The sequence below is a fragment of the Rhodotorula toruloides genome, assembly GCF_000320785.1.
Source record: "Rhodotorula toruloides NP11 unplaced genomic scaffold Scaffold26, whole genome shotgun sequence".
Classification (NCBI taxonomy): domain Eukaryota; kingdom Fungi; phylum Basidiomycota; class Microbotryomycetes; order Sporidiobolales; family Sporidiobolaceae; genus Rhodotorula; species Rhodotorula toruloides.
Genome location: NW_015622986.1, coordinates 126192 through 151131, shown reverse-complemented (window position 1 = coordinate 151131; position 24940 = coordinate 126192). Strand labels below are relative to the sequence as shown.

General features: G+C 62.4%; 13 protein-coding genes across 13 annotated transcripts; 7 read left to right on the top strand and 6 right to left on the bottom strand.

Annotated features, from left to right (window-relative positions):
• Nucleotides 1-25: 25 nt before the first annotated feature.
• Nucleotides 26-1727, bottom strand: RHTO_04190 (protein phosphatase 2 (formerly 2A), regulatory subunit B'; the record flags this gene model as incomplete). Its single annotated transcript, XM_016417858.1, has 4 exons — nt 26-759; nt 858-1218; nt 1278-1403; nt 1488-1727. 4 exons carry the CDS (start codon nt 1725-1727, stop codon nt 26-28), a joined length of 1461 nt encoding a protein of 486 aa, XP_016270774.1.
• A 174-nt stretch (nt 1728-1901) lies between these two features.
• RHTO_04189 (TRAUB family protein) lies at nt 1902-3938 on the bottom strand (the record flags this gene model as incomplete). The annotated part of the gene is made up of 9 exons (XM_016417857.1): nt 1902-2077; nt 2137-2289; nt 2345-2697; nt 2751-2884; nt 2951-3127; nt 3183-3594; nt 3660-3753; nt 3817-3870; nt 3932-3938. 9 exons carry the CDS (start codon nt 3936-3938, stop codon nt 1902-1904), a joined length of 1560 nt encoding a protein of 519 aa, XP_016270773.1.
• Nucleotides 3939-4085: 147 nt separating this feature from the next.
• On the top strand, nt 4086-4896 carry RHTO_04188 (zinc finger, Zim17-type; the record flags this gene model as incomplete). The annotated part of the gene is made up of 2 exons (XM_016417856.1): nt 4086-4515; nt 4595-4896. The coding sequence occupies 2 exons, from the start codon at nt 4086-4088 to the stop codon at nt 4894-4896; spliced, it is 732 nt and encodes a 243-aa protein (XP_016270772.1).
• A 230-nt stretch (nt 4897-5126) lies between these two features.
• Nucleotides 5127-6987, top strand: RHTO_04187 (GDP-Man:alpha-1,3-mannosyltransferase, glycosyltransferase family 69 protein; the record flags this gene model as incomplete). The annotated part of the gene is made up of 4 exons (XM_016417855.1): nt 5127-5821; nt 5886-6329; nt 6388-6869; nt 6929-6987. 4 exons carry the CDS (start codon nt 5127-5129, stop codon nt 6985-6987), a joined length of 1680 nt encoding a protein of 559 aa, XP_016270771.1.
• A 379-nt stretch (nt 6988-7366) lies between these two features.
• RHTO_04186 (uncharacterized protein) lies at nt 7367-8482 on the top strand (the record flags this gene model as incomplete). The annotated part of the gene is made up of 4 exons (XM_016417854.1): nt 7367-7388; nt 7547-7576; nt 7648-7947; nt 8004-8482. The coding sequence occupies 4 exons, from the start codon at nt 7367-7369 to the stop codon at nt 8480-8482; spliced, it is 831 nt and encodes a 276-aa protein (XP_016270770.1).
• Nucleotides 8483-8817: 335 nt separating this feature from the next.
• Nucleotides 8818-9523, bottom strand: RHTO_04185 (histone H3; the record flags this gene model as incomplete). Its single annotated transcript, XM_016417853.1, has 5 exons — nt 8818-8858; nt 8924-9093; nt 9166-9242; nt 9337-9444; nt 9509-9523. The coding sequence occupies 5 exons, from the start codon at nt 9521-9523 to the stop codon at nt 8818-8820; spliced, it is 411 nt and encodes a 136-aa protein (XP_016270769.1).
• A 382-nt stretch (nt 9524-9905) lies between these two features.
• RHTO_04184 (histone H4) lies at nt 9906-10362 on the top strand (the record flags this gene model as incomplete). Its single annotated transcript, XM_016417852.1, has 3 exons — nt 9906; nt 9973-10037; nt 10117-10362. Coding segments are annotated over 3 exons (312 nt in total).
• A 572-nt stretch (nt 10363-10934) lies between these two features.
• RHTO_04183 (phosphotyrosyl phosphatase activator) lies at nt 10935-12330 on the bottom strand (the record flags this gene model as incomplete). The annotated part of the gene is made up of 3 exons (XM_016417851.1): nt 10935-11542; nt 11608-12073; nt 12142-12330. The coding sequence occupies 3 exons, from the start codon at nt 12328-12330 to the stop codon at nt 10935-10937; spliced, it is 1263 nt and encodes a 420-aa protein (XP_016270767.1).
• Nucleotides 12331-12615: 285 nt separating this feature from the next.
• Nucleotides 12616-14273, top strand: RHTO_04182 (beta dna polymerase; the record flags this gene model as incomplete). Its single annotated transcript, XM_016417850.1, has 9 exons — nt 12616-12778; nt 12844-12944; nt 12997-13060; nt 13248-13368; nt 13420-13512; nt 13566-13681; nt 13737-14004; nt 14079-14186; nt 14246-14273. The coding sequence occupies 9 exons, from the start codon at nt 12616-12618 to the stop codon at nt 14271-14273; spliced, it is 1062 nt and encodes a 353-aa protein (XP_016270766.1).
• A 216-nt stretch (nt 14274-14489) lies between these two features.
• Nucleotides 14490-16635, top strand: RHTO_04181 (sorting nexin-41; the record flags this gene model as incomplete). Its single annotated transcript, XM_016417849.1, has 6 exons — nt 14490-14870; nt 14978-15046; nt 15108-15776; nt 15832-16305; nt 16365-16517; nt 16576-16635. The coding sequence occupies 6 exons, from the start codon at nt 14490-14492 to the stop codon at nt 16633-16635; spliced, it is 1806 nt and encodes a 601-aa protein (XP_016270765.1).
• Nucleotides 16636-16839: 204 nt separating this feature from the next.
• Nucleotides 16840-20081, bottom strand: RHTO_04180 (gram domain protein; the record flags this gene model as incomplete). Its single annotated transcript, XM_016417848.1, has 7 exons — nt 16840-17562; nt 17644-17825; nt 17884-17972; nt 18029-18656; nt 18784-18873; nt 18932-19001; nt 19059-20081. The coding sequence occupies 7 exons, from the start codon at nt 20079-20081 to the stop codon at nt 16840-16842; spliced, it is 2805 nt and encodes a 934-aa protein (XP_016270764.1).
• A 179-nt stretch (nt 20082-20260) lies between these two features.
• Nucleotides 20261-22174, bottom strand: RHTO_04179 (pre-mRNA-processing factor 19; the record flags this gene model as incomplete). Its single annotated transcript, XM_016417847.1, has 4 exons — nt 20261-21134; nt 21222-21389; nt 21480-21852; nt 22003-22174. 4 exons carry the CDS (start codon nt 22172-22174, stop codon nt 20261-20263), a joined length of 1587 nt encoding a protein of 528 aa, XP_016270763.1.
• Nucleotides 22175-22673: 499 nt separating this feature from the next.
• On the top strand, nt 22674-24813 carry RHTO_04178 (nucleolar protein NOP58; the record flags this gene model as incomplete). The annotated part of the gene is made up of 5 exons (XM_016417846.1): nt 22674-22795; nt 22993-23871; nt 24040-24260; nt 24329-24537; nt 24601-24813. The coding sequence occupies 5 exons, from the start codon at nt 22674-22676 to the stop codon at nt 24811-24813; spliced, it is 1644 nt and encodes a 547-aa protein (XP_016270762.1).
• Between the last annotated feature and the right edge of the window lie 127 nt (nt 24814-24940).

Here is a 24940-nt window from a genome sequence, read left to right as displayed (position 1 = left end):
CGGCTAGAGTTGCAGGCGCTTCGAGCTACCGCTCGATATCCCGCACCGCTTCGTTTCCTAGCCCGACCTTCGGCAACACTCCAAACGGCGAGCTCGTCGCAGCTGCTCCACCTTCGTCCGCTACCGTCCCTCCTGGTTCCTGCTTCGAAGCGAGACTCGCTGCCGGCCGTCGAGGCGGGAAGAGCGGTGGGGGAGCAAAGGAGCGAGGCGCGTGTGCTGTTGTTGACGGAACGGTCGATACATGAGGAAGAGGAAAGGTGGTCGGATGCTGGCGATGCGAGAAGGAGGCGGTCGTGGTAGCGGAGAGGCGGGATGAGGGAGGCAGCGGTCGGACGGAAGAAGGAGTGGACGCCGCATGAGCCCAAGGGGCTGGCGTGATGATGGGCGCGTCGAGCAGGGCTACTGCGTCTGCGCTGTCGTCCTCATCCTCGTCGTCCTTCCGCCCGTCACCCGACGAAGGCAACTCTGCTCCAGTCTCCTTATCCCTCCACCTCAATCCGTACTCGCCAAAGCGGCAGTGCTGCACGACCGGCAACTTCGCGAGCACTTCCACCTTGTACATCTCCCACAGACCTTTTGTGACTTTCTGGAAAGTCGGGACGGTGCTGGCGATTTGGTGAAGGAGGGGCGAGTGCTCGTGGAAAGGGCCGCGCTTGATGGTGTGAATGTGCATGATGGAGGATATGAAGAGGTACGATGGTGCGAGCGGTTCGATGGTCGGGACAGAGAGGACCGAGGCGGGTCGAAGGGAAGGATGGCCTACGGGTATTGCCAGCAAGTCATCGACGAAACGGCTCTGAGTACTAGCCCCGCCTGTGCCGGGGCCTCAGTACGAGAGTCCGGTAAGACAGACTCACCGACAAGCTGTGTGGCGCCGAAGAGGTACACCAGGTGCTGGTGATCATCGAGCCCCCAGACTCCCTTGCTGCCCGCCGGCTCCAGCTTGAACACCCTCTGCACCTCCCTACACGTCTCAATGTATTCCTTGAAGACACGGGTAACGAGCGCTTGCTCGTCATTCTCGTTGAAGATGCGCAGGCGGCAGAGACAGGCGAGGTAGGCGAGGAAGGACAGTTCGTGGCCTGAGCCGTAGTCGAGGCGCTGGGCGGAACCGAAGGATGACGTGAAGTGGAAGGACAATTCGGAAAGCAGGAGGGATGGGTCGACGGCGGGCGAGTGCGCAGACGAGACGAGGTCGCGTTGGAAGGCTGGTTCCGCCTGGGGCGCGAGTCTCGGTCAGCGCGCTTGTACACGACAAGGAACCTTACGCTACGCACCTCCTCGACCTTTGACAACCAATCTCGAAACGCCTTGTTGCCGAAACGCTGCGGACCCTGCTGGAGGGGAATTTCCGCGACCCATCCTCGGATCTGCCGCAAGAAGCTCGACAGTTGCTGAGCGGCCTAAGGAAAGGAGATTCTCGACGATCAGCCCTGAAAAGCGAGACGCGAACCTCAGCGAGGCCCACAAAGCCTCCCTGAACGCACCTCACTCTCGTGGCACTCAACCTCATTCGCCTTGCCCCGCACAGCCGCCGTGAGCCTCAGGATCGTCGTCTCGACATGCTGATACGCCTCGCTACGTAGCCAGTAAGCGAGGTCCTGTTCTGTGAAGATCTTTCGTCGAGGGGGTCGAGGTGGGGCTGATGAGGAATTTGGCGGAGTGGGAGCGGCGATGGGAGGCACGAAGGGTGGCGTGGGCGGTAGAGAAGAAGGTATCGAAGCCATGCAGCGGGTCAAGCGGGCCAAAGCTGGCGGATGAAGCGAGGCAAGTGAAGGGAAAGAGGTCGAGGGATGGCTCGCGCAGGAAGCGGGCGACTACAACGCTTGAGGCTTTCGTACGGACAGTGAAGGGTAGAAGAACGTCGCTTGCATAGGAGAGCGTCCGCAGAAGCCGCCAGACTACCCAAACAACCGCAGGTTCCCAACCTCGATCTCGCCAGGCTGCTGGTTCGGGACGTCGTCGAGCGCAGGGTCGAGTGCAGTCTCCGGTGCATGCTCGCCGTTCGCTGCTTGAGGGAATGAGCGTCCGAGGAGGCCGGCGAAAAGCTCGTCGGTTTGCTCGTCGTGCCAGGAAGCTGTCCGAAAGAAGCCAGGTCAGAGACAAGCTGGAGAAGGGCGAGTTGACGGGACGCACCTGCTTCGATGGGAATCATGAAGTTCTGGATCTTCTCGTGGACGTGGTAACGGATCTTGCGACCCTTGGAAGCGCGAGTGTCGACCACCTTCTTGACCTTCTTCCCCCGCGCGAGCGCAGTCGCTTGTCGCAGCTGGTTCATCGTCGCGTCGTCTGCACACGAAGGCGGTCAGCATCTGTGATGAGCTTCGGCAAGCGGTCGACGCACCAAGGTCAAGCATGCGCGACTCGACGACATCGCGCAGTAACTGCTGGTAAAAGTCCGAGTCGTCGAAGCACTCCGCATCCACCTCCTTCTTAGCCTTCTTCTCTCCCTCCAGCTCCTTCTCCTCGAGTTTCTGGTCCGGCGCACCCACAACCTTCCCCTCGCCCCTCCTAATCCTCGTCCGCCGAATCAATCGCTCCCGCTCGCCCGCGCCGCTCATCGCGTGGTCGATCTGCGCCATCGCGTTCTGGTTGACCGCTTTGAACTTCTTGTCGACGCCCTTCAAGGCGAGACCCGAGGCGGCGAGAACCTTGTCGGACCACTTGGTGACGGTTGAGCGGAGGAAGGGGTCGAAGCTGTTGCGGGTCTGTCAGCGAAAGATCGTCATCGCAGAGGGAAGGGCACGCACGTGTCCTCCAGCGTCTTGAGATCGGCGAGCGTCAAGTCGAGGAAGTCGGCGTCAAAGTCAGACGTGCGTTTGCGCTTGCGCGACGCGCCAAAGTCGCTCGGCAGCTCGATCTTCTCGTTCGTCGCAAGGAGAGTCTGTCCGTCGAAGCAGTCTTCCTCAGTCACGGCACGCTCAAAGCAGCGAGACCTAAGGGGACGAACCTGTCGCAGCTGGAAGAGCTCCTCGCTCAACTCCTTGACCTCGTCCAACACATCGCCAACCTCTTCGCCGAGCGAGTCAAAGAACTGCTTCGCTTGAGCAGGTTGGGGAAGGAGGTTGGCGGCACCGACCGCCTTTTGCAGCTTGATGCGGGACTCGAGAAGCGAGTCGCAGAAGGCCTGTAAGCAGAAAGGTCAGTTCACGTCGCGAAAAGAAGCGCCATGAAGGACGAACGAGCTGCTTCTTGACGTCCCGACCCTTCTCGACGTCCGCTGTCGCCGCCTGCTTCAGCTGCGAGACCATCGACCGCTCGTCCTGCTGCTTCGTCCGGGACTCGACCTTGCGCGCCGGTCGTGCTGGCGCCTCGTCCTCCGTCTCCGCGTCCTCATCACCCCCTTCGCCATCGAAACCGTCAGAGTCGATCGACTCGTCATCGCTGCCCGCTCCATTCGCCTCGAGATCCTCAAAGTCGCCCATCTCGTCCTCATCCTCGTCTTCTTCCTCGTCGAAGCCGTTCATGCCGTGGTCCTCCTCTTCTCCTTCGTCCTCGTCGTCCGTGTCGGCATACAGAGCAGCACGACTGCCCTTCTTTCCCTCGTATTTTGGGTCGAGGACCGCTTCGCCCTTCTTGCGCAACTTGCTCACGCTGCGGCAGGACTCCTAGGTTAGCTCAAGCACTCGAAGCGTGACCGCAAGAGAGGCTGTACGCACCCAACGTCGACAAACTCTGCCCTCGCCGCGTCCGCTGCATCCGCTGAAGTCCGGTTGTCCGCATAGGTTGCGTACGCCTCCTCTGGGTCGTAGTCTGCGAGGCGAGCAAGCAAAGCTGGGTAGAGCATACGCAAAGACGTTCAGCGCCCTTGCTCACCCTGTGGTGCCGGCTGCGAGATCTGGGCGAGTTGTTCGGCGAGAGTGAGGCGTTCTGCGAGCAGGCAACCGTTGTGAGCGCGGTTCCGACTGGCAAGTCGAGTCCCTGTACGTACTGGCCATCGTTCTGGCGAGTCAAGCAGCCTCTAGCGAGTGTGAGGCGGTATGGAGGACGGCATCTCCTTGTCCGTGCGTCTTTCTCATCAGCAACTCGCTGCTCTCGCTCACAGCACGCTCTGAGGCCTGCTTGACACGCTCTACAGTCTCTCAATGTCACTCGCACGCACACTCGCCACTTCGCTCGTCCGCGCAACTGTGCCATGGCATATTCCGCCTGCCCTTCCCCGCCGACTCCGAACAGCTCTCCCTGCGCCCACCGCCGCCTCCTGGCATCTACTGAACCACCGACGAGCGTTCGTCACCACTCCTCACGCCCGCCGCGAGCAGCCGGCATCCCCAGAAGACGACAGCGCACTCCCCCAAGTGGGCTACAACTCGTCATCCTCTACACCAATCGGTCAGATTGAGCGCCGACTACGGATCACATTCACCTGCACGGCGAGCGTGACGCCTGAAGGGAAGACGGAGGCGGAAGCGAGCGCGTGTGGGCATCGGAGTAGCCATGAGTTCGCGCGACGGAGCTACGAGAAGGGGGTGGTAATCATCCAGTGTCCTGGTTGCGGGAACAGGCATCTCATTGGTGAGTGCGGAAGCGAAATTGTCAGTCCGTAACAGGGCTGTGCGTGCTGACTCCTCCACTTACGCTTCTTCACCCGCAGCCGACCACCTGCACTGGTTCTCCCAGACACCCTCCCCCGCCCACCCTACCGGCCAACCGATCGGCTCTGAAACGCCCCGCACAATCGAAGACCTAATGCGCGAGAAGGGCGAGCAAGTGACTTGGCAGTCGAACCCGGACCATCCTCCTTCGTCTGCAACCGATGCCGACGGTCGACAGCAGGTTCGGTTTGTGATGCGTGAGCGGCAGGAGGAGGATGGAAGTAAGACGATTGAGGTGACGGAGGAGCAGGGTGTGGCGGACGAGCAGGGTGTGGCGGACGAGCAGGGAGCGCAGAAGTAGGGCGGGGACGAGGAGTTTCAGGCGAATGGCAGGCCCCGGCTCGACTGCCAACCGCGAGTAGACGGACGGAGACTAGACGGCGCACAGCGCATGCAGTACTACCGACATCACTCCATCACGGCGCTGCGACACGGTGTTGTCGAGAACGATTCTGTCTGCGAGATGTTGCTGCTCCCTCGTCGCTGCCACGTTCCGTCATCGCTCCTACGCTGGTTCTGCTGCTCTCCTCGATGCGCCTGCTGTCTGGAAGAAGCGCTTCGTCGTCGTCTGTCACCCCTGTCCTCGTCGACCCCGCACCCCTTGCGTTCGCAGCTTCGTCTCGCTCGCTTACGCTCGTTCAGCTCGAGATGGCCGACAGCAAACCACTGCTGGCGTCCACGACAGATCCAGAGAAGGGCGCACCGCCCGACGAGCCTTCCAAGCCGTCCATCTCGACCTTCGCCTCCGCTTCGTTGACAGACGCCTACGAACGCACGACGCGGCTCTTGCGGCAGGACAAGGTGCGGCGGATAGCGGCAGCAGTAGTACTGGGCTGCCTCTTGCTCTGGACGGTCGGGCGCGGGATCGTGGCGTCGAAAGAAGCGCGACTGCGACGGACAGCTCGCACGACGCAACGACTCGAAGGGTTCTCCGAATCGCGGCTCGTACAGGTCCCCGAGGGCTTGCGGACACACTACGACCTCCCAGTCGACGCGCTCCTCGGCAATCCTCTCCTCTCCTCCCACGAAGTCCCCGTCTGCCGCCTCAACACCTACCAGCAAGACCGCTACGCGCCGCTGTTGCCGTCGTACGGGGACGGCGGGAGACGGGCGAGGAGCGGGAAGCCGGTCCTGCCGCATGACTTGCCGAGGAACAAGCTGCGGTACTTTGTCGCCATCAACCTGTTCGACTCGGAGGACGTCTTGCCTTCGCTCATCCGGGCACTGTAAGTGTTCCCGCCGCTCGCGAATCCACTCGAGTGCTTCAAGCTGACCATGGTCTCTCGGCAGAACCGGCGTCGTCCGCTCCCTCGGCCCTTCTCGCTTTCACATCTCGATCTACGAGAATGGCTCGAAAGACGACACGCCTCTTCAGCTCTACCTCTTCGCCAAGCTCCTTCGACAACTTGGCGCGAGCTACAACATCGTCAGCGATCCACGTCGACGAGCCGGCTTCAAGGAGAACAAGCGCATCGCCGGTCTTGCGCAGGTCCGGAACCAGGTTCTGAAGCCGCTGTACGATGCGCCAAAGGGAACCTGGGACCGCGTCTTGTTCCTCAACGACGTGCACTTGTGCGAGGCAGAGATCCTCGAGATCTTGCTGCAGCACGAGGTGCAGGACGCCGACATGAGCTGCGGGATGGACTTTCAGTACCTCCGCATCCCCGATTTCGAGGCGTCGGGCTACCCGCTGCTCTTCTACGACGTCTGGGTTGCGCGGGACATGCGGGGACTGTGGGTCATGTCGTCCAAGCTAGCTCGAGCAGAACTGACCTTCCTCATTGCGATGCAGGCCCTTCTACGAGATCAAGTACCCGACCGGCGACTGGAAGCTCCCCTCGCCCATCATGCCCCAATCCCCCTCCCGCTTCCGCTACGACTCGCTCCTCCCGACCCAAGTCTTCTCCTGCTTCAACGGGATCAGCGTTCTCTCCGCCTCGCTCTTCCTCCCTCCGCACTCCCTCCGCTTCCGCACAGACGACTCGGGCAACGATGAGCACAGCGAGTGCTACCTCCTCTGCAGTGACGTCTGGAAGACGCTGTCGCCGCTCAACTCTGACGGGACGGCGAATGCGCGCGGAGGAAGGGGCGCAAGGATCCAGGTCGTCCCGCGTGCGAGCGTCGGGTACAAGGTCGAGGAGTATGAGGCGGCTAGGAAGGATCGCAATACGACGGCGTTCGAGCTGGACGGGGAGGAGAGGAGGCAGGTTTTGGGCGACGAGCTGATTGACTGGGATCCCTGGCCGCCGAAGCTCGTCACGACGTATCCTTACGGTGCGTTCCCCATCCACTCTGCCCATCACGTTCATGCTGACGACGCTGCCCCATCGCAGGCCATTGGGATGATCAGGTCCACTTCGCTCGACCTTCTCGCCGTTGCTCCTCTCGCTGACCTCCCCTCTGAGCGCAGATATCTATTCCGCCGTTTTAGCACCGCATCGTGACCCCTCGCACGCCGTACCTTCGCTGTTGTAACCATACGCATCCGCCCGCTCCGCCTCGACTTCGCCTTCTCACGCCGGGATGTCCGTGGAATCCCTCGGTGCATGCTGCTCCTGAGCCTTCTCGCCAGGCTCACGCGCGCATTCATTCACGATTGCTGCACGCGCGAGGACCTGATCCGCCTGAGTTTCTTGGGCCCTCGTACGACCGGTTGATGTCCCGCTCTCTCGCTCTATGCGTCCGCCTCGTCGCTCACCATCGTACTCTGGCTTCGGCTCTCTCCTCTCCCTTCCCTTTCTCTACTAATTTTACTCGCGGACGCTTGGACGATGGGCAAGTCGGGTCGTCGTCGTAAGTCGGGTTTGAGGAAGCCCTCCAAGGTCAAGCCTACGGATCCGCTTCCGCCCGGCACCAAGACGAAGGAGGCTTCATGCGGCAGTTGCGCGTCTCCTGCCTCGCTTAACTCGCTGCTGGACGTCGTACTAACCCCGCTCGTCGTCGTTTGGCAGGTCGAGTGCGCAAGACGAAGTGCACGAGTGGTTCGTCGTCGCCCTTCACTGCGGACTCGCTGTTCCCTCTTCAGCGCTGACCCCCTCGCTTCCGCTCGCAGACCGTCCAGCATGTGTCCAGTGCCTCAAGGCCGCCGCCGCAAAGGGCTGCGACACTTCGCTCGTTCGCTGCGTCTATTCGGCTGCGTCAGTCTTTGCGACGAGCGAGGACAGGGAGTTCGAGGCTGCGCGGGGCGGGCGGGGCGCGCAGTGCTACTGGGGTGAGGGGAGGGCGGAGGGCGGGGGCGGTGGCGATGCGGTGGCGCGAGATGAGCGCGCGGAAGAGCCGGAGGAGGAGGATGTCGCGGTGCTGCCCAGCGCGTCCGCCTCGACGACCGTCGACACGTCCGCCGAGCAGCCAGGTGCGTTCGCCGTAAACGCCCGGTCCTCGTCGAGCTCGCTGACTCCCGCCACGCAGCTCGCTCGCCGTCTCCTGCTTCGTCGATCGACACCTGCACCCTACCCTCTCGCTCACCTTCGCCGCCCGACACGCCGCCGACGTCTCCTTTCACCGCAAGGCTCGCGCCGACGCCGTTTCGCCCGCCGCCTCTACCTCTGCCCGTCTCGCCGCCTTCCATTCCCTCGGCCTTCTCAACCGGTCGACTCGCTTTCCCGCCCTCCCCTACTCGCCCAGCACTCTTCAACATCCCCGCTCGTTCAACCCTCGCAACCGCCTTCCTCGTCAACCCCGCCGACACGCTCCTCGACTCACCTCTCCCCTCACGCCTCACGCTTCGCACGCAAGTCCCGCTCGCCTTTTCCTCGACGTCGACTCCGCTCGAACCGCTCCCTTCGACGTTGGACGCGGGTTTCTGGGCGGGAGGACCGCTCTCCCACGACGAGGTCAATGAGTGGCCGGGACTGAAGCATGTTGCGAAGAGGAGCATCGGAGGCTGAGGCGAAGGGCGGTCGTCCTTGCATAGGTTCCCGTAGTCGCAGCATTCATAGCATTCACGAAAATGTAGCATGGCATGCCCCATTGATGACGGGCGAGTTGAGACGTTCGGCGAGCAACTCGAGTGCTTCTCGCTAGCCTGCTCGAGCTGGGTTGAAAGCGTCTGTCTCGCTCGCTCGGACGGACAGAAGGAATGGGAGATCAAGCGCAAGTGTTGCAGCTATTCGAAGGGGGTGGTGAAAAGGGACAACAAATGTTGGGAATCGGCGGCCGACGGGTGAAAGACGAAACTCCTCCTGGCAACTCCTCCTGCCAGCCAAGTCAAGCGACGATGCGCTTACTGGCGCTCGCCACGGAGACGGCGGGCAAGCTGGATGTCTGTGGGGTGAAGCGGGAAGGTCAGCCGCTGAAGGACGTAAGTTGCAGAGGAGATGGCGACGCACCCTTGGGCTGGATGGTAACACGCTTGGCATGGATAGCGGCAAGGTTGGTGTCTTCGAAGAGCGAGACGAGGTAGGCCTCGGCAGCCTCCTGGAGAGCCATGACGGCCGACGACTGGAAGCGGAGGTCGGTCTTGAAGTCCTGGGCGATCTCACGAACGAGACGCTGGAAGCTGTCGACGAAGAAGGCAAAGTAGAGGTCAGCGGCGAGCCCAGGCTGACGTGGGAACGAACGGCGGACGCACGGGAGCTTGCGGATGAGGAGCTCAGTCGACTTCTGGTAGCGACGAATCTCACGGAGAGCGACGGTTCCGGGGCGGTACTGTTGGCGAGAACGACGAAACGAGTCAGCACGAGGTGGAAGGGAACAAGGTGCGCGATTGGCGATGGGAAGACGCGAAGGGGAGGAGACGCACACGGTGAGGCTTCTTAACACCACCGGCGGCCGGGGCAGACTTGCGGGCGGCCTTAGCAGCGAGCTGCTTGCGAGGGGCCTTGCCACCAGTGGACTTGCGGGCGGTTTGCTGTAGAGGGAGCGTGTTTGTCAGTCGCGAAGCGGAGGCGACGGAAACGATCACAACTCCTCACCTTGGTGCGGGCCATGGTTCTGTAGGAGAGGGTTGGTAGGTTGTGAGGGTGGTGTGAAGGCGCGGGTAGTCGGAAAGTGTTCGGACGGGTGGGAAGGAAGGAGAGGGACGACGAGCCTGCGCGACGAGGTTGATCGACCGCGCGCGCGCCAAACAGTCAATACCTAGGCTCGTGCGTCTTACTAGGTCACAATAAGCCTAGTAATGCGTACATCCGCATCAATTCTCGTACGCACCTTCTAGAGCTGGCCAAACAAGGCCACTTCCCGCGCGCCTCATAACTCGTCCTCCGCCACGCTCCTCTCTCTCCCTTCTTCCCACCACCACAAGCACACCGGCCTCGCCGTCTCTTCACGCTCCTCTCTCACCTCAACCCCCCAACAACCAACTCATCAATCAGTGCGTTCCCTCCAGCTCAAACAGCGACCGAGCCGAGCTGACCTCGTCCCGCCTTTCCCGCAACAGTGTCCGGCCGTGGAAAGGGTGGCAAGGGTCTCGGAAAGGGCGGTGCCAAGCGCCACCGCAAGATCGTGCGTCCATCCATCCCTTCGAGCGCTCGTAGCAGACGACGGGGAAGCTGACCTCCACTTTGCTCGTCCCGCCGAACAGTTGCGTGACAACATCCAGGGTATCACCAAGCCCGCCATCCGCCGTCTCGCTCGCCGTGGTGGTGTCAAGCGTATCTCTGGCCTCATCTACGAGGAGACCCGTGGCGTCCTCAAGATCTTCCTCGAGAACATCATCCGCGACTCGGTTACCTACACCGAGCACGCCAAGCGCAAGACGGTCACCTCGCTCGACGTCGTCTACGCCCTCAAGCGCGCCGGCAAGACCCTCTACGGTTTCGGCCAGTAAACCCGTCGTCGCCCGCTCGACAGCCACCCTCTTTCGACTTTCTTCCCGACCCAACACTTGTTGTCCCACCCTTTTTACCCCATAGCTGCAAGACTGCGCTGTTTCCCACCCCATCCAAGCGCCCGAGCGAGTCTGAGAGAGCAAGTCTTCCGCGCTGATGAGAAAAGCGGGCGAGTGAGCCGCTGTCCCGCAAGGCAGCCGGAGCCGCTTGGGCGACGCAGGGTGACAGCGGGAAGCGAGCGAGATGTCCAGCGCGAGCGGCGAAGCGGTGATGAGCGAGGTGAGGGGAGTGGAAGAGGAGAAGGCGAGCGGAAGTGTCGGTCTGTCAACTCGCAACCGTCGACCTGGGCTGCTCCATCACTACGAGGACAGTATTCTGGGTGCAGGCAAGCGTACGCAGGGCCACGTGAGGCCTTGCGGAGGAGGAAAGGGCAATTCTTCCTTTGCGCGAGCGGAAAGTCGTCTCTCGGTGTCGTGTGCGAGTACGAGAGATGCGTTGCAACAAGCGAGAACAACAGAACGACCTATGCTACAGACACAACAAGCCATTCAAGCGCGCCCGACCTCGCCGCCTACTCCCTCTCATCCCTCTCGTCCTCATCCAACGACTCGCTGATGCTCAACCTCGACATCCTCCTCCTCCCGAGCGCCGCGCCACCCGGCGACTCGCTATACGGTCTCGGGATCGGGCTGGTCCTCGAGCTTGGCGAAGGCGGGGAGTCGCGCCGCTGTTCTTCGGGCGAGGCAGAGCGCGGCGGCGTACGAGCGGGCGACGGGAGGCGTCCGAGGATCTCGGAGGGGGTCTTCTCACCCGAGAGGGAGGGGAGTGCCCAAGGCGCGACGGTTCCCTCGCTCGTGACGCGCTGATTGAGCATCTCGTCCAACTGCTTCTTCTCCTCGTCGTCGAGCCCGTCGCCCGAGCTCGGGAGGACCTCGGCGGTTCCCGCACGGATCCAGCGGAAGAAAGGTCCGAAGTGAAGGTGCTGGATGACGGGGAGGCGGTGGAGGACTTCGGCGCGGTAGAGGCGCCAGAGGCCGTCGGGCTCGTCGCCGTTCGACGTGGCGGGGGAGGTCGAGCCGGCGTTGATGTGGAGAAGGGTCGTGAGGAAGAGGTAGGAAATATGTTGCGGGCTGAGCGAGGGAGTCGAGAGGAGCGAGACGGGGCGCTTCGAGGGGTGGACTGCGTGCAGGACGGGTAAGTAAGCGCCAACTCGCGGCAGGACTGACGAATGTGCGTAAACTCACTGCGCTTCTGCGACGCGCCCCATTCGTAGACGAGGTGACCGTTCTCGACTCCCCAGATTCCCATCTTGGCCGCCTCGCGCAGCCTGAACGCCTTGACGACCTGCTTCATGAGGTCAAAGTAGGCGGGGAAAACGAGCTTGGCGATGGCGGGCTCGTCCTCGGCGCTGATGACGCCCGAGAGGCGGAGAATGAGGAGGTAGGCGAGGAAGGACAGCTCGTGGCCGGTTCCGTAATCGAGGCGTTGTGGAGATCCGAACGACGAGCGGAACTGGAAGCGAAGCTCGGGGAGGGCGGACGAGAGCGACGAGTCGACGAGGTCGGCGTGGACGAGGTTGGCAGTCTCTTCTGCGCGGTCGAGCCAGCGCTGGAAGCCAAGGTTCGACTCTCGCTCGACCCCGCTGCCGTTCTGCTCGGCTGTGAGGGACGCAGAGAGCTGTTTGAGCAAGTCGAGGACGAGTCCGGCGTTCTGCGGAGCAAGCAGAGAGAGTCAGCGTCTGTTCTGCGTGAAGTCGGGTGGGAGCGGGAGAGACGCACCTGGCTCTGCGAGTGCGGCGCCTCGTGCGAGCTTGCGGCCCTCAACCTCGCGATGAATGCCTCGACGTTGGCGTAAGCCTCGCTGGCGAGCCAGTGCGGCATGTCTTCCTCAGCATAGATCTTGCGAGTCGGGCGGGGAGAGCGCCCGTGAGGAGTTGGCGGGACGAGCAGCTCGGGCAGTGCGGTCATTGAGAGTGTGTGAGTGACAAGCAGGAGTCCAAGCGAGCAACGGAGTGAGAGAGCGAGAGAGTGAGCGGGTCGAGGAAGCGGTCGAAGTCCAGCGGGTGCAGGCGAAGATGTGCGGTGGTGTGAGACGAGCTGACTAAGCTTGTCCAGACGAGCAGTAATGCACTCACACGCACCGCAACACGCCACTCGAGCAAGCAGCAACTCACCCGAGCCAACCTTCGCCTCCTCATCTTTTCGACGCGACCAACTCGCTCTCACAGCTCAGACAGGCTCAGACTGCACGCTATGCCCATCGCAAGCGACCCTAGCAGCGACACCGAGTCGCCCGACGACGAACAAGCTGTCCCCATGCTCGCCTGCCATCGCCTCTCACCTCGTCCTTGCGTAAACCAGGCTCTCGTGGAAGAGCTGAAACCGCTGCGGGAGTTCCGCTTCCTGCGGTACGGCAGTGCGTGCATCGAGCGTCGCAGAACGAGGAAGGAGCGGCTGTTCTGACGCTGCGAAATGCTCCAGCCCATGCGAAAGAGTCTATCTCCTACGCTACCGCCGTGTCCTGCATCATCGGCACACCCTTCAAGATCGAAACGGTTGAGCAGGCGGCCAAGATACCCAAGGTACGTGGACAGGCGCCGCGAGGCGAAGAAGAAGGCTGACCCTCTTCCGCAGGTCGGCGAGAAACTCACGCTCAAGATACAGGAGTTCCTCGAGTACGGGTTCATCAAGGAGTCGCGTGTGTCTCAGGTCTCTCCAAGTCAGCTAAAGTGTGTGGCTGACAAGAGAAACGGCGACACAGGCGAAGTGCAGCAGTCGGAGCGCTACAGGGTCCTCAAGCTCCTCACCTCCGTCCACGACGTCGGCAAGCTTCATTCTCCTTGACTCACGCTCGGCACGTGCTTGACTCGCGCGGACGACTCCAGGATACGCCAAAGCGAACGAGCTGTACGAGCGAGGCGTCCGAACGCTCGAAGACCTCCGGCGTGCGATGAACCGCAAGCGCATCGATTCGTACCTCAAGTACTACGACGACTTGCAGGAGAAGTGCGTCCCCTTACCTCACTTCCCTGGCACAGCGCTGACGGGAAGGAGCAGGATCCCGCGCAGCGAAGTTGAGAGTATCCTTGCGTTCGTCGAGTTGCAGCTCAACAGGATCAAGCCGGGCTTCAAGACGCTTCTTTGTGGAGGGTGACTCTGCACCGTTCCTTCTCTCGAAGCCTGCGCTGACGACCACGCACAAGGTACCGCCGCGGCAAGGAGTTCTCGAACGATGTCGACATCTTGATCACGTATCCTCACCGAGACGGCGAGGAGCGTGGAGTGCTTCAGGCTCTCGTCGAGCGCATGCAGCAGAAGAGTGCGTTCAACGCTTTCCTTCCCTCACAACTTCGAGCTAAACCAGCTTCGCGCAGACCTCATCCCCGAAGACGGCATCCTAACCCTCACAACCTGCGGCACAGACCGCATAATTACCCCGAACCGCTCCGCAACGCTCCTCGACGCACTCGACAAAGCCCTGATCATCTTCCGTCACCCCGCGAACGGGACGACACGGGTGAGGGACAAGTACAGGAGGGTGGATTTGGTGGTTACGACTTGGAGGGAGTGGGGGAGCGCGGTGGTGGGCTGGACGGGGAGTACGCAGTTTGAGAGGGACTTGAGGAGGCATGCGAAGAGGATGTGCGTTCGGACTTGGGCTCTGCTCTTCTCCCTCGCTAACGATGGGCGCGCCAGCTGACTGCTTCTGAGTGCAGCGACCTCAAATTTGATTCGGGCGGAATTCGTGATCGCACGACGGACGAGCCTGTCGAAGCGGTCACGGAGAAGGACGTCTTCCGCGTTCTCGGGCTCGACTACATCCCGTCCGTCCCGCTTTTCTTCTCTCGCCGTGCTGTCCTCACTCACATTGGGTTCTATGCAGCCCGGAGATGCGCAATGCGGACCCGTAAGAACTGCGCAGTCGCTTCTCCTCCAACCTCGCCGTCTAGCTTCACCTCTGCTGTTCGCCTGGAGCCGTACATACTGTTGCTTGTAATTCCATCGTACATCGTTTGTCTCGTCTTACGAGTCCCACGAGAGCGTCGCACCCTTTCTCCTCTCCTCGTCTCGTCCCAACTCCCGCTCAGGCTCTCGCTCACTCTGCTCACCCGCTCAAGCAGACAGCAATGAGCGACCCAGCCGACAACCCCTTCCACGAAGAAGCGCTCACCGACGACCCCGCTCGCCCATCCAGCTCTCCTCCCTCTCACACAACCGACCCCACCTCATCATCGCACATCGCGTCCTCGCCGCCAACTTCACCAGGGGGGTTCGCAGCGCGCTCAGACGACGACGCACCGCTCTCTTCTGCACCTGCAGCGACTGCGTACCCGTTCTCGGCGGAACCGTACCCGCAGGACGGCGATCGAGGAGGAGAGGGAGTGACGAGTCCGCCGCTGCCGCAGGTGCCAGCAGGGGAGGCGCAGGAGGCGCACGAGGAAGACGAGCGGAAGAAGAAGGCGCAGCAGCAGAGGGTGTATCAGAGGCCGGCGAGGGATGCGATTCAGGTCCGTTCGCTTCCACTCGCTGTTCGAGGTAGAGCGGCTGGCTAGATCAGGCTGTCTGTCTCGTCCATGCTGTAGAGAGCCTGACATGTTCGTGGACATTGCTGCAGATTGTCGACGCGCTCAAGACGAGCGAAGGCGCAAGCACGCCCTACATTGTCTATTGCATCGTCTTCGAGGTGCGCTTCCCCTTGCTCAATGCCTTCCATTGTTCCTGACTGAGCGTGCGCACTTGCACAGACCCGAGAAGTGCGGCGACGCTACTCGGACTTCGTTTCGCTGCGACAAGCTCTTGCGACTCTCCACCCGTGCTTCATCGTCCCTCCGCTTCCTCCCAAGAACAGCCTCTCATCCTACGCCATCGCCGGTGCCAACCCCGCCAAAGCGAAAGAAGACGCCGCTCTCATCGCTCGGCGACGGCGCATGCTCTCGACTTTCCTCAACCGCACGCTCGAGCACCCCGTTCTCGGCCAGGAGCGCGTCTTCAGGCGCTTCCTCGACCCCGAAACGCCCTGGCACGACGTCCTCCACTCTCCTCCCGTCACGCTCGTCCCGAAGAACCCTCTCAAAGCGCCTGCGAACGACCCAACAAACGCAGAGATGCTCGCCCTCTTCGCCTCCTTGCCCATCCCCAGCTCCTCCGCGACGCTCCAACACCCCGACCAGCGTTTCCTCGACAGCGAAGTCTTCACGAGCAAGTTCTCGTCGCACCTTGCCGGGTCGATGGAGAAGGTCAATCGGAGACTGATGAAGCGGTGGACGGAGGCGGCGGGCGATTGGGGAGAGATGGGTGGCGGACTGAATGGGTTTGCGTTGAGGATGGGCGAGGATGGGTCCGGCGGGCTGGACGAGGCGACGGAGAAAGTGGGAATGGCGGTTGATGCGGGCTACACGCTCACGAACACGATGGTGCGTCTACGTGGTCCACTTTCAGCAGTTTCTCGCTGACCTCTTGAACCCACAGCTCAAGCACTGGGAGCAAGACTTCACCGAGCCGCTGCAAGAGTACACGCAGTTCTCCAACATCATCAAGAGCCTGCTCAAGTACCGCCACAACAAGCATCTTCAGTACGAAGCGGCGCGCGAGCTGCTCGAGTCGAAGCGCGCGACGCTCGAGGAGCTGGAACGGAGCGAGCTCGAGGCCCAGCGGCTCGAGAAGGCGCTCGAGCGGGTACGGATCGTCACGGAGGATGGCGGGTCAGACAGGGCTGTCTCGCCGCCGAGCGGGTCGAGTCCGGTCGGTGCAGCGGCGGAGTCGGGTGCGCAGGCGCCTCTGCCTCCTCTGCCAAGCTCGAGCGGGTCGTTGGCGCCGCAGCCGGCGAAGCGCGGCGGTGGACTCGTCAGCGCCCTCAAGCACTCGGTCAAGGGGTTGGTCGACTCTGATCCTGAGTCGACGCGGCGGAGCACTATCAGCAAGACGCGCGAGCAGATCAACCAGGTGCGCTGCGCGCATTCCGACCTCTCTCATCCGATGCTAACGTGCGTCTGCCATGACAGCTCGACGACGCCATCAAAGCCTTGACGGGCGACCTCCGCTTCGCCTCCGTCACCATCCAGTCCGACCTCGACCGCTTCCAGCGACAAAAGGTCGGCGACATCCGCGAGATGTGCCTCGACTTTGCCAACTTCCACAAAGAGTGGGCGTCGAAGGTGCGTTCGGCCTCGCTTGCTGCGGTCGTCCTCCACCCTGACCCGCTTGTGCTCGCAGAACCTCGCGATGTGGGAGGAAGCGAAGGCTGCGATTGATGCCATCGTCGACGACGAGTAGGCATTCTCTGTACCGACTAGCCCTTTCTTGACGAGACGTTGTGCTGTATGTAACGATTCACGCTGCTGGTTGGCCTTCAGTCTGTGCGAGTGGTACGAATGCAAGGTACAGGAACAGAGGGACATGCTACATAGCGGAAGCGAATGCGGTACAGAGTGCTCCAGGTGGATATGCGTGCGAAAGATGAGAGGAACAGATGAAAACCTAAGCGAGCGACTTGATCCCCTCCGTCCTGTCGGCCACCTCCTTGACCGAGTGCAGAGCGCGATGCATGTCGCCCATGACGCCGTGAAGCGTCTTTTCCAACCCCTTCAAGACTCGTCCCAGCTCCTCCACCTCTCCTGCCAGTCCTCCGCCCGTCGCGCCCGCAACCCGCTTGGTGTGCAGGTCGTTGAACTCGCTCAAGACGCGCGAGACGGCGGCAGACACCTCGCCTGGGTGGCCGATCCGGACGGAGCGGGCGATGGCGGCTTGTTTGCGGAGGGATATGAGGGTGAAGAGGTTCGTAAGGGCGAGGATGGCGACGAGGATGGCGAGTGCCACCATTGGTAGCGACATCTCGGGGAGAGAGTCGAGGATCGAGCCGAGGAAGCCGCCAGAGGGCTGAGCAGGCTTTGCCTCCGTCGCAGCCGTGTCCGTCGCCTTGACCTCGGGCGCAGCCGACTTCGACTCCGCCGCGGACGGTGCGCCGCCAGCGACGCCGTACTCGTCGGGGTGAGCAGCGATGTAGTCGCGGACCATCGTTTCGAGGTCGCGGTGGTAGCTCTTCTGGCCGTCGACTGCGCCGCGCTCGATGACACCGCGGAGGAAGCGGTTGACCTTAGTCCACTCGACTTCGGTCGTGACGCGGACCCGGCAGCAGCCTCCTTCAGCCCAGGTGAACACCGAGCGGGTCACGGTGGAGAAGTCGTTGCCGGAGGGGACGTCCTGCGGACACCGACCTATTCGTACATCAGCTCACTGTCTTGACTTGACGAGCGAAACGCTGCCGAGAGACGCCTGACGCACCGGAGTCTTCGTGACCGTGAGATTCGAAAAGTACGAGTCCTCGTCGAGCTTCTCGTTCGTGTCGGTGATGGCACAATGCGTCTGCTTCGGGCCGACCGGTGCGTTGAGCGGCTTGACGTAGGTCATCTCGCGCTTCTTGAGGTCGCCCTCGGCGAGAGCTTGCCATTCGCCGATTTCAACGTCTGCGCGGACGTCCGGGGGTTAGCCCGAGCGGGAGCGAATGGTGAGCCTTGTACGTACCTCGCAAGTTTTCCTTCTCGGTCATGAAGTTGCGCAGGAAGTCGGCGTCGAGGAAGAACAATTTGAACGCCTTGTCGGGCGACGTAGGCCTGCCCGAGCGAGTGTCAGCACGCTTGTCACGGCAAGTAGCGGTTCTCGAGCGTACAGGATCGTGTCGAGCGCCTCGTTCTTGTACTCAGGACCGGTGTACTCCGTTGGCGCATGCGTGTCCACCCCAGCGGAAGCAGCCTGCGCCTGCGCCTTGATCTTCTCCGCCTCTGTCGGTCCTGCCGAAGTCGATGCAGACGCAGATCCAGCCGAAACCGACGCCGAGCGGTCACGACCAATGTTGAACCCCAACGCCGCAAGCCCCGACCGCAACTTGAACCGATGGCGCTTCTTGTGCCCGTGCTCGTCTTCGAACGAGATCTCGCTCTTGCTGTCCTCGTCGTGTCCGTCGTCGTTGTCGGTATCCGAGTCGTGGTCAGCCATCCCAGCCGGGTTGGGGGCGCTCTTCGCGCTCCTCAAGCTCGAGACCGTGAAAGCCCTGCGCCGCTTCCGTTCCTCCTGCCGCTCCGCACGGGCTTTTGCGCGGTACTCGTCCGCTTCGGGGTGTACGTGTCGCCAGACAGCGACGAGGAGGGCGTAGGCTGCGTCGCGCGAGAGGAAGGAGGCGAAGGTGTGCGTTGCGTGGAGCGTGCGGACTTCGATCGCGTTTGGGACAATCTTGGCCGTGAAACGCTTCTCGATGCTGATGATCTCGCTCCAGGGGATTTGCAAGGAGGTCTCCCACCCTGCAGGTGAAAGAGTCAGTTCCGCTAGGTTCTGGTCATCGAGTCCCGCATTGCCAAGCAGCGACAACACGTCGAGGATCACCGCCTTCTGCACGCATCGCAACGTTGCCGGATCAAGATGACTCACCGAGAATGTTGGCACGGAACGAGAGGAAGTGTTCCGAGACGAAGAGCCGGCCTTGCACGAGAATGTCGCGCTGGAGAGCGCAGCGGTAGTCTGCGCGAGCGAAGTTGCCAGCTGTAGCTTTAGTTGTCGAGAGTCGGGAGGAGCGCACCTTCGATAAGCTCCTCGTCGTCCGGGATCTCCTTGAAGAGCGAGTGGAACTTCTCGTTTGTCGTGCGAGGCTGCCCGAGGAGTCCCATCAGCGCAGACCACCGCAACGAGAGAAGCTGAAAGCTCACATCCACGTCGTGCGACTCAAGGATCTTGTCGCGGACGCTCGTCGTCGTACTCGCGTTCGCTCCCGCAGGAGGAGGGGCCAATCCCGCTCCCTGGCTATTGGCGACCGGTACGTCGCGCAACGACGTCGTGGGCGTACCACCGCCAGACGGGCCGATGTCGGTCGGGACGGGCGTGCCTTCGAAGTCGGTAATGACGCGGGTAACAACGGGTTTGATGGGCGCCGGGGGCGGAGCGTCGCCATCGTCTGGAACGTCGAAGCCGACCGTCGATTTGGCTCCAATTGAGCGACTCCTCGCACGGATCGAACCGGCCGCCGAACTCGCGGCGGAATCGGCGCGGTCCCTCGTTGACGACGAGGTGATAGACGACGCCGCCGAGTCCCTCACGTCCTTGGCCTTCTCCTTGATACTCGCCACGCCAACCTTGACCTTCTTAAGCCACTTCGACTGGCCCGACGCCTTGTCAGTCCTGACGTCTCCTCCCTCGTCGTCTCCGTCGTCCGCATCCTCGATAGTCGCGCCACCCCTACTCCCCTCCGGCCCGACTTCCCTCGTAGCTTCATCCTCCGGCTCCTTCACCTTCTTCACTCTCGCAATCCATTCAGGCCTGAGGCCCGACGCCTCGCCCACCACGCCCTCCGCACCTCCCATGACCGGCGGCGCATTCAAGTGCGTGAGCTCCTCGTTCCCGGGCCTGCCAAGTCCATGCGTCGTGTTCTGCGCAGGAGAAGGGTCGAGCGTCGTGATCGTCTCGGAAGCTGTGTCCTTGACGACGTGAGGCGGAGGAATAGGCGAAGGTTCGTGAGTGAGCGGTCGACCGACTCCTTCGTCCGCTGCGCCCGGCTGGTTCGTCGCGATAGGTGCGAGAGTAGGTGCTGAGCCAGTCTGGCCAGTCGTCGTCTGCCCTGGAGCCGTCGTCGTTGTCGCTCGCTCGTTTGTCGTTGGGCTGTGGGGGGGAGAGACGAGCACTGGCTCGCTCGCGTCTGAGGACGCCGTGGTCGGCCGGCTGTCTGTAGCAGCCATTCTCCGAATGCAAGCAAGCTGTCACGAAGCAAGCAAAGCCCAGCCAGAGAGGAGGCAGCGAACGGCGAAGGACAAGTCGCGGATGACGAGGGTCGCAGCACGAGGGTTCTCAGCGAGTAACAAGCTGACGACGTGGTATAGCAACGGCTTTTGGTTGAGGAGACAACTACAGAAGGCGATCACTCGGGCTTGGAGAGGAAGCGGACGGTGCGGTCGATGCCGGCGACGACGAGCTCCTTCGAGTCCTTGCCCCACTGGACGCTCGTCAACTCGGCGGCATTGTCGTCGTTCTTGGCCAAGAGCTCCCACGTCTTGTTCTGGTACACGCGGGCGTCCTGTCCGACAACAGCGAGGAACTGCGCCGAGTAGTCGAACGCGACAGCCGATGCGGCCGCGTTCTCGTCCTCAGCACCGAGATCGATGTTGGCCGAGTTGACCAACTTGCGGAGGTCCCAGATCTTGACTTGCTTCGATCCCTGCGCGGCGCTGGCGAAGAGGTACCCGTTCTCCGAGAACGAGAGCGAGACGACCTCCTTGACTGCGTCCGATTCGCCGGCGTGCCCTTCGAACGACGCGGCGAGGCGGCCCGTCAGAGTCTCAAAGATGCGGATGCGCGATTCGGACGAGCCGACGCCGAAGAGGACGCCGTCCGGGTGGAACGCGACAGCCGTGTTGGCGGTTCCGGCTGCGGCGTCCTCCGGCAACGAGGCGGTGAGGACGGTGTGGGGCTTGTCCCCGGCGACGAGGTCATGGATCGCGAACGAGCCGTCGGCGTGAACCGAGGCGACGAGCGAGTTGGACGGGTGCATCGCGAGCTGGTTGACCTCGCTTCCGAGCGCAAGGTTCGCCTGGCACTCGTAGACTGTCTTCTTGCCGTTGGGCTTCCAGATGCGCACGGACTTGTCGAGCGACGACGAGACGAGGAACGTGGGGATGCCTTCCTCGGTCAGGCTGGGCGAGGCGAGGACCGACGTGACCTTCTTCGTGTGGCCCTTGAGCGTCGCGACAATCTTGCCCGTCGAGCGGTCGTACAGGATGACGTTCTTGTCGAGGCTGGGTGACGCCAAAAGTTCGCCACAGCGGTAGTAGCGAAATGTCAGTCTCTTTCCCTCCGCAACGAGCGATCGAACCGGCACGTACCCGCCAGTAACCAACAAGTTCCCTTCCTTCGCAAGCGCGAGCGCCGAGATACCGGGAGGCTTGGTCGAGTGAAGGGAGGGGATGGTAGTGCTCTGGGCGTAGGTCTTGACGTCGTCCGGGGTGGCGCATTCGGGAGAGGGCTTGCGCTTCTTGCGGGTTGCCGAGAGTCTGCGTGTGGAACAGATCAGTGAGCCACCCTTCTGCATAGACTGTGCGCGGCCTCGCATGGCGTGGCAAGGCGAAGAGACCGAGACTCACGCCGCACTCGTCTCCTCGACCCGCTTCCTCGCGTCCGCCGGCAGTCCCTCAGGCTCCTGCTGCTCGACCTCCATCTGCGCATCCTCCGCGCCCGCTCCATCGCCCGTCGAGAACTGCGGTCCCAGCGTGGCCTTGACACTCGCCAGCGCCTCGCGCGCCTCGTCCCTCTCCCTCGTCACGCGCGCAAGCACACGCATCGCGGCGTCCTCCTTGTACAGCGCGTGAGAGAGCTCTTGTCGCAGCTCGGCAGACTGGCGGCGCAGCTCGAGGCATTCGAGCATCGTCGAGTCCCATTCTTGCTGGAGCGTGTGGAGGAGCGAGGGGACGGAGGTGAAGGTGGGTGCGCGAGGGGGCGCCGCGGGCTGCGAGGGGGCTGCAGGAGGAATAGTCGCTTGTCAGTCTGTCTTCGACTGGAGCACCAATCCTTGCACCGAGCAAGCGTGTCGACCCTGAGTGTCAAGGTCGACTTCGCTCGCGCCTCGCTCGGCCAGCCCGCCAGACAAGCTCAGAGACTCGCACTCACCCGTCTTGATCTCGACAAGCTGGTCCTCCGCCAGCTGGTCGCCGGTGATGGGGTCCTTGCCGTCGTTCTCGCGGAGGTACTTGACGACGAGGTCGCGCTCGTAGACGTTGCCTGCGGGGGAGACGACGGGGTGGAGGGGCTGTACGGACGAGATGGAGCAGAAGAGCGACATGGCCGGGTCTGTCCTGCGCGTGTCTGGGGTGCGGAGGTGGTCGAGGGTGGTGGAGGGTTGACGGAGGGGGAGGGAGAAGTCGGCGGATGCGGCGGATGCGTTCGCTCCTAGCGAGATGCAGGCGAGTGCTCTAGCTGTGCAACCGATAGCAAGCACGCGGGCAGCACGCAAGACGGGACCGAGGAGGGCGGAGGAGACAGATTACAAAGTCTGATTAGGCGCGCGTTGTAATGGTGAATGAATACAACTCACGAATACAATCGATTGTATTGGCACGTTGTATTCAGCTGCCGCGCCTCTCCGCTCTCGAGCTCAGGCTCGCCGACCTGTCGACTCGCTGTCACCGCTTGCCAGGAGCTTGTTCTGCGCCAGATTCGCACGCTAGGACTCGCACTCGAGCTACCCAAGCCGCGACGCTTTCCTCCGGCCGCGCGACACACATTTCTCGACCCGCCCTCTCTCCCAGTCCTCATCACCCCGTCTCATACCCTCGCACACCATGTTGGTCCTCTACGAGTCGGCAGTCGGTCTCGCTCTCTTCAAGATCAAGGACTCCAAGGTCGAGGGCAAGCAGGATGAGCTCGCAAAGGAGTTTGAGACCCCAGAGGGCGCCAACAACCTGTCAGTCGCAGCGCTCGCTCTCTGAACGGCTTGCTCCGTGTTGGATGTCGGCCAGAAAGATTGTTGGGAAGTATGGCTACGGCTGGACGAAGCGGCGGAAGAAGGGCGGATTGAGAGGGCGGACGGCGGTGCAGTCGGGTCGTGACATGGGTACACTGCCGGAGGAAACGACACCGCTGACACGATGCCGCCCACAGCGTCAAGCTCCAGGCGATCCACCGCTTCACGTCGACCGCGTCGGCCGTCGAGGACATGACTGCCATCGGCGAGGGCAAGCTGTCCAAGTCGCTCAAGAAGTTCCTCACGGACGAGATCTCGGGCAACAAGAAGCTCAAGAACGAGAAGCTCGCCGTCTCTGAGCCCAAGCTAGGCGGCGCGATCGCCAAGAAGCTCGAAATCAACGTCGTCTCGGACTCGTCCGTCAACGAGCTGTACCGCGGAATCCGCCAGCAGCTCTCGTCGCTCCTCGGCGACGTCGACCCGCGCGACCTCGCGACCATGGAGCTTGGTCTCTCGCACTCGCTGTCGCGCTACAAGCTCAAGTTCTCCCCCGACAAGGTCGACACCATGATTGTCCAGGCCATTGCTCTCCTCGACGACCTCGACAAGGAGATCAACATCTACTCGATGCGCGTCAAGGAGTGGTACGGCTGGCACTTCCCCGAGATGGGCAAGATCATCACCGAGAACATCACCTACGCCAAGGTCGTCAAGGCCATGGGCTTCCGCACCAACTACGCCACGACCGACTTCTCCCACGTCCTCCCCGAGGAACTCGAGGAGACGCTCAAGTCGGCCGCGGCCGTCTCGATGGGTACCGAGATCTCGGACCAGGACCTCGCCCACATCCACCTCCTCGCCGACCAGGTCATCTCGATCACCCAGTACCGCACCGAGCTGTACGAGTACCTCCGCAACCGCATGGCCGCCATCGCGCCCAACCTCACCGCTCTCGTCGGCGAGCTCGTCGGAGCGCGCTTGATCGCCCACGCCGGCTCGCTCGTCTCGCTCGCCAAGCAGCCCGCCTCGACCATCCAGATTCTCGGTGCCGAGAAGGCCTTGTTCCGCGCACTGAAGTGAGTCTGCGCTGCATGCTGACGTGCTTGCCGTGGACCGACGCGAGCGAATCGCTGACGATCTTCCGTTCTCCCTCCTCTTTCTCCTCCGACTCCGCCTTTCCGCCACACTTTCGCATGCACGCCATGCCGCTGCCTCTGTCTCGCTGTCTCGCCTTCTCGCCGCAGGACCAAGCACGACACCCCCAAGTACGGCTTGATCTTCCACGCCAGCTTGGTCGGACAGGCTCCCACGAAGCTCAAGGGCAAGATGGCGCGCATGGTCGCCACCAAGACCGCCCTCTCGGTCCGCCTGGACGCCCTTGCGGACGCCGACTCGAAGAGTTCGGTCGAGTCGGCGACGATCGGTATCGACAACCGCGTCAAGCTCGAGGCTCGCCTGCGGCAACGTGAGTCACTTTCGATCTTTTCGCCCGCCCTTCCCTCGTGACTGACAACTCTCGCCCTCGCTCCGCAGTCGAGGCCGGCGCCGGCTTCTCCTCTCTCCGCGCACAAGCCAAGCTTAACGGCGGCGAGAAGCAAAAGCGCTTCGACATGAAGGGCAACGGCGCGTCGTACTCGACTGGCGCCGACAGCGTCACGCTCATCTCGACTGGCGTTGAGGCGGCGCCGGGAGCGGATGAGGGCGTTGAGAAGATGGTTGTTGCGGACGAGGTTGAGGGCGAGGTGCGTTTTCCAATCTTGTCCTTCTTTTCCGCGAGCTTATACTGACGGTCGCCGTGCGCACAGACTGAGGAGCAGCGAAAGAAGCGCGAGAAGAAGGAGAAGAAGGAGCGCCGAAAGTCGGAGAAGGCGGCGGGCGGCGCGGACGAGGCGACTGGCGAGACGGAGGAGGAGCGGGCGGCGCGCAAGAAGGCTAAGAAGGAGAAGAAGCGTGCGCGCGAGGAGGAGGACGGCTCGCCGAAGAAAAAGTCCAAGAAGTCGAAGACTCGGGACGAGTAGGCGGTTTGGCGGCGCTTGTATACTTCTCCCCTCGTAGCTTTCTGCTGGCGGACATGTTGGCTGGCCCGGCCGCCGTGTCCGTCGTGTTCTTTTACTCTAGATTCTCTCCATCCACGTGGCGAGTGCG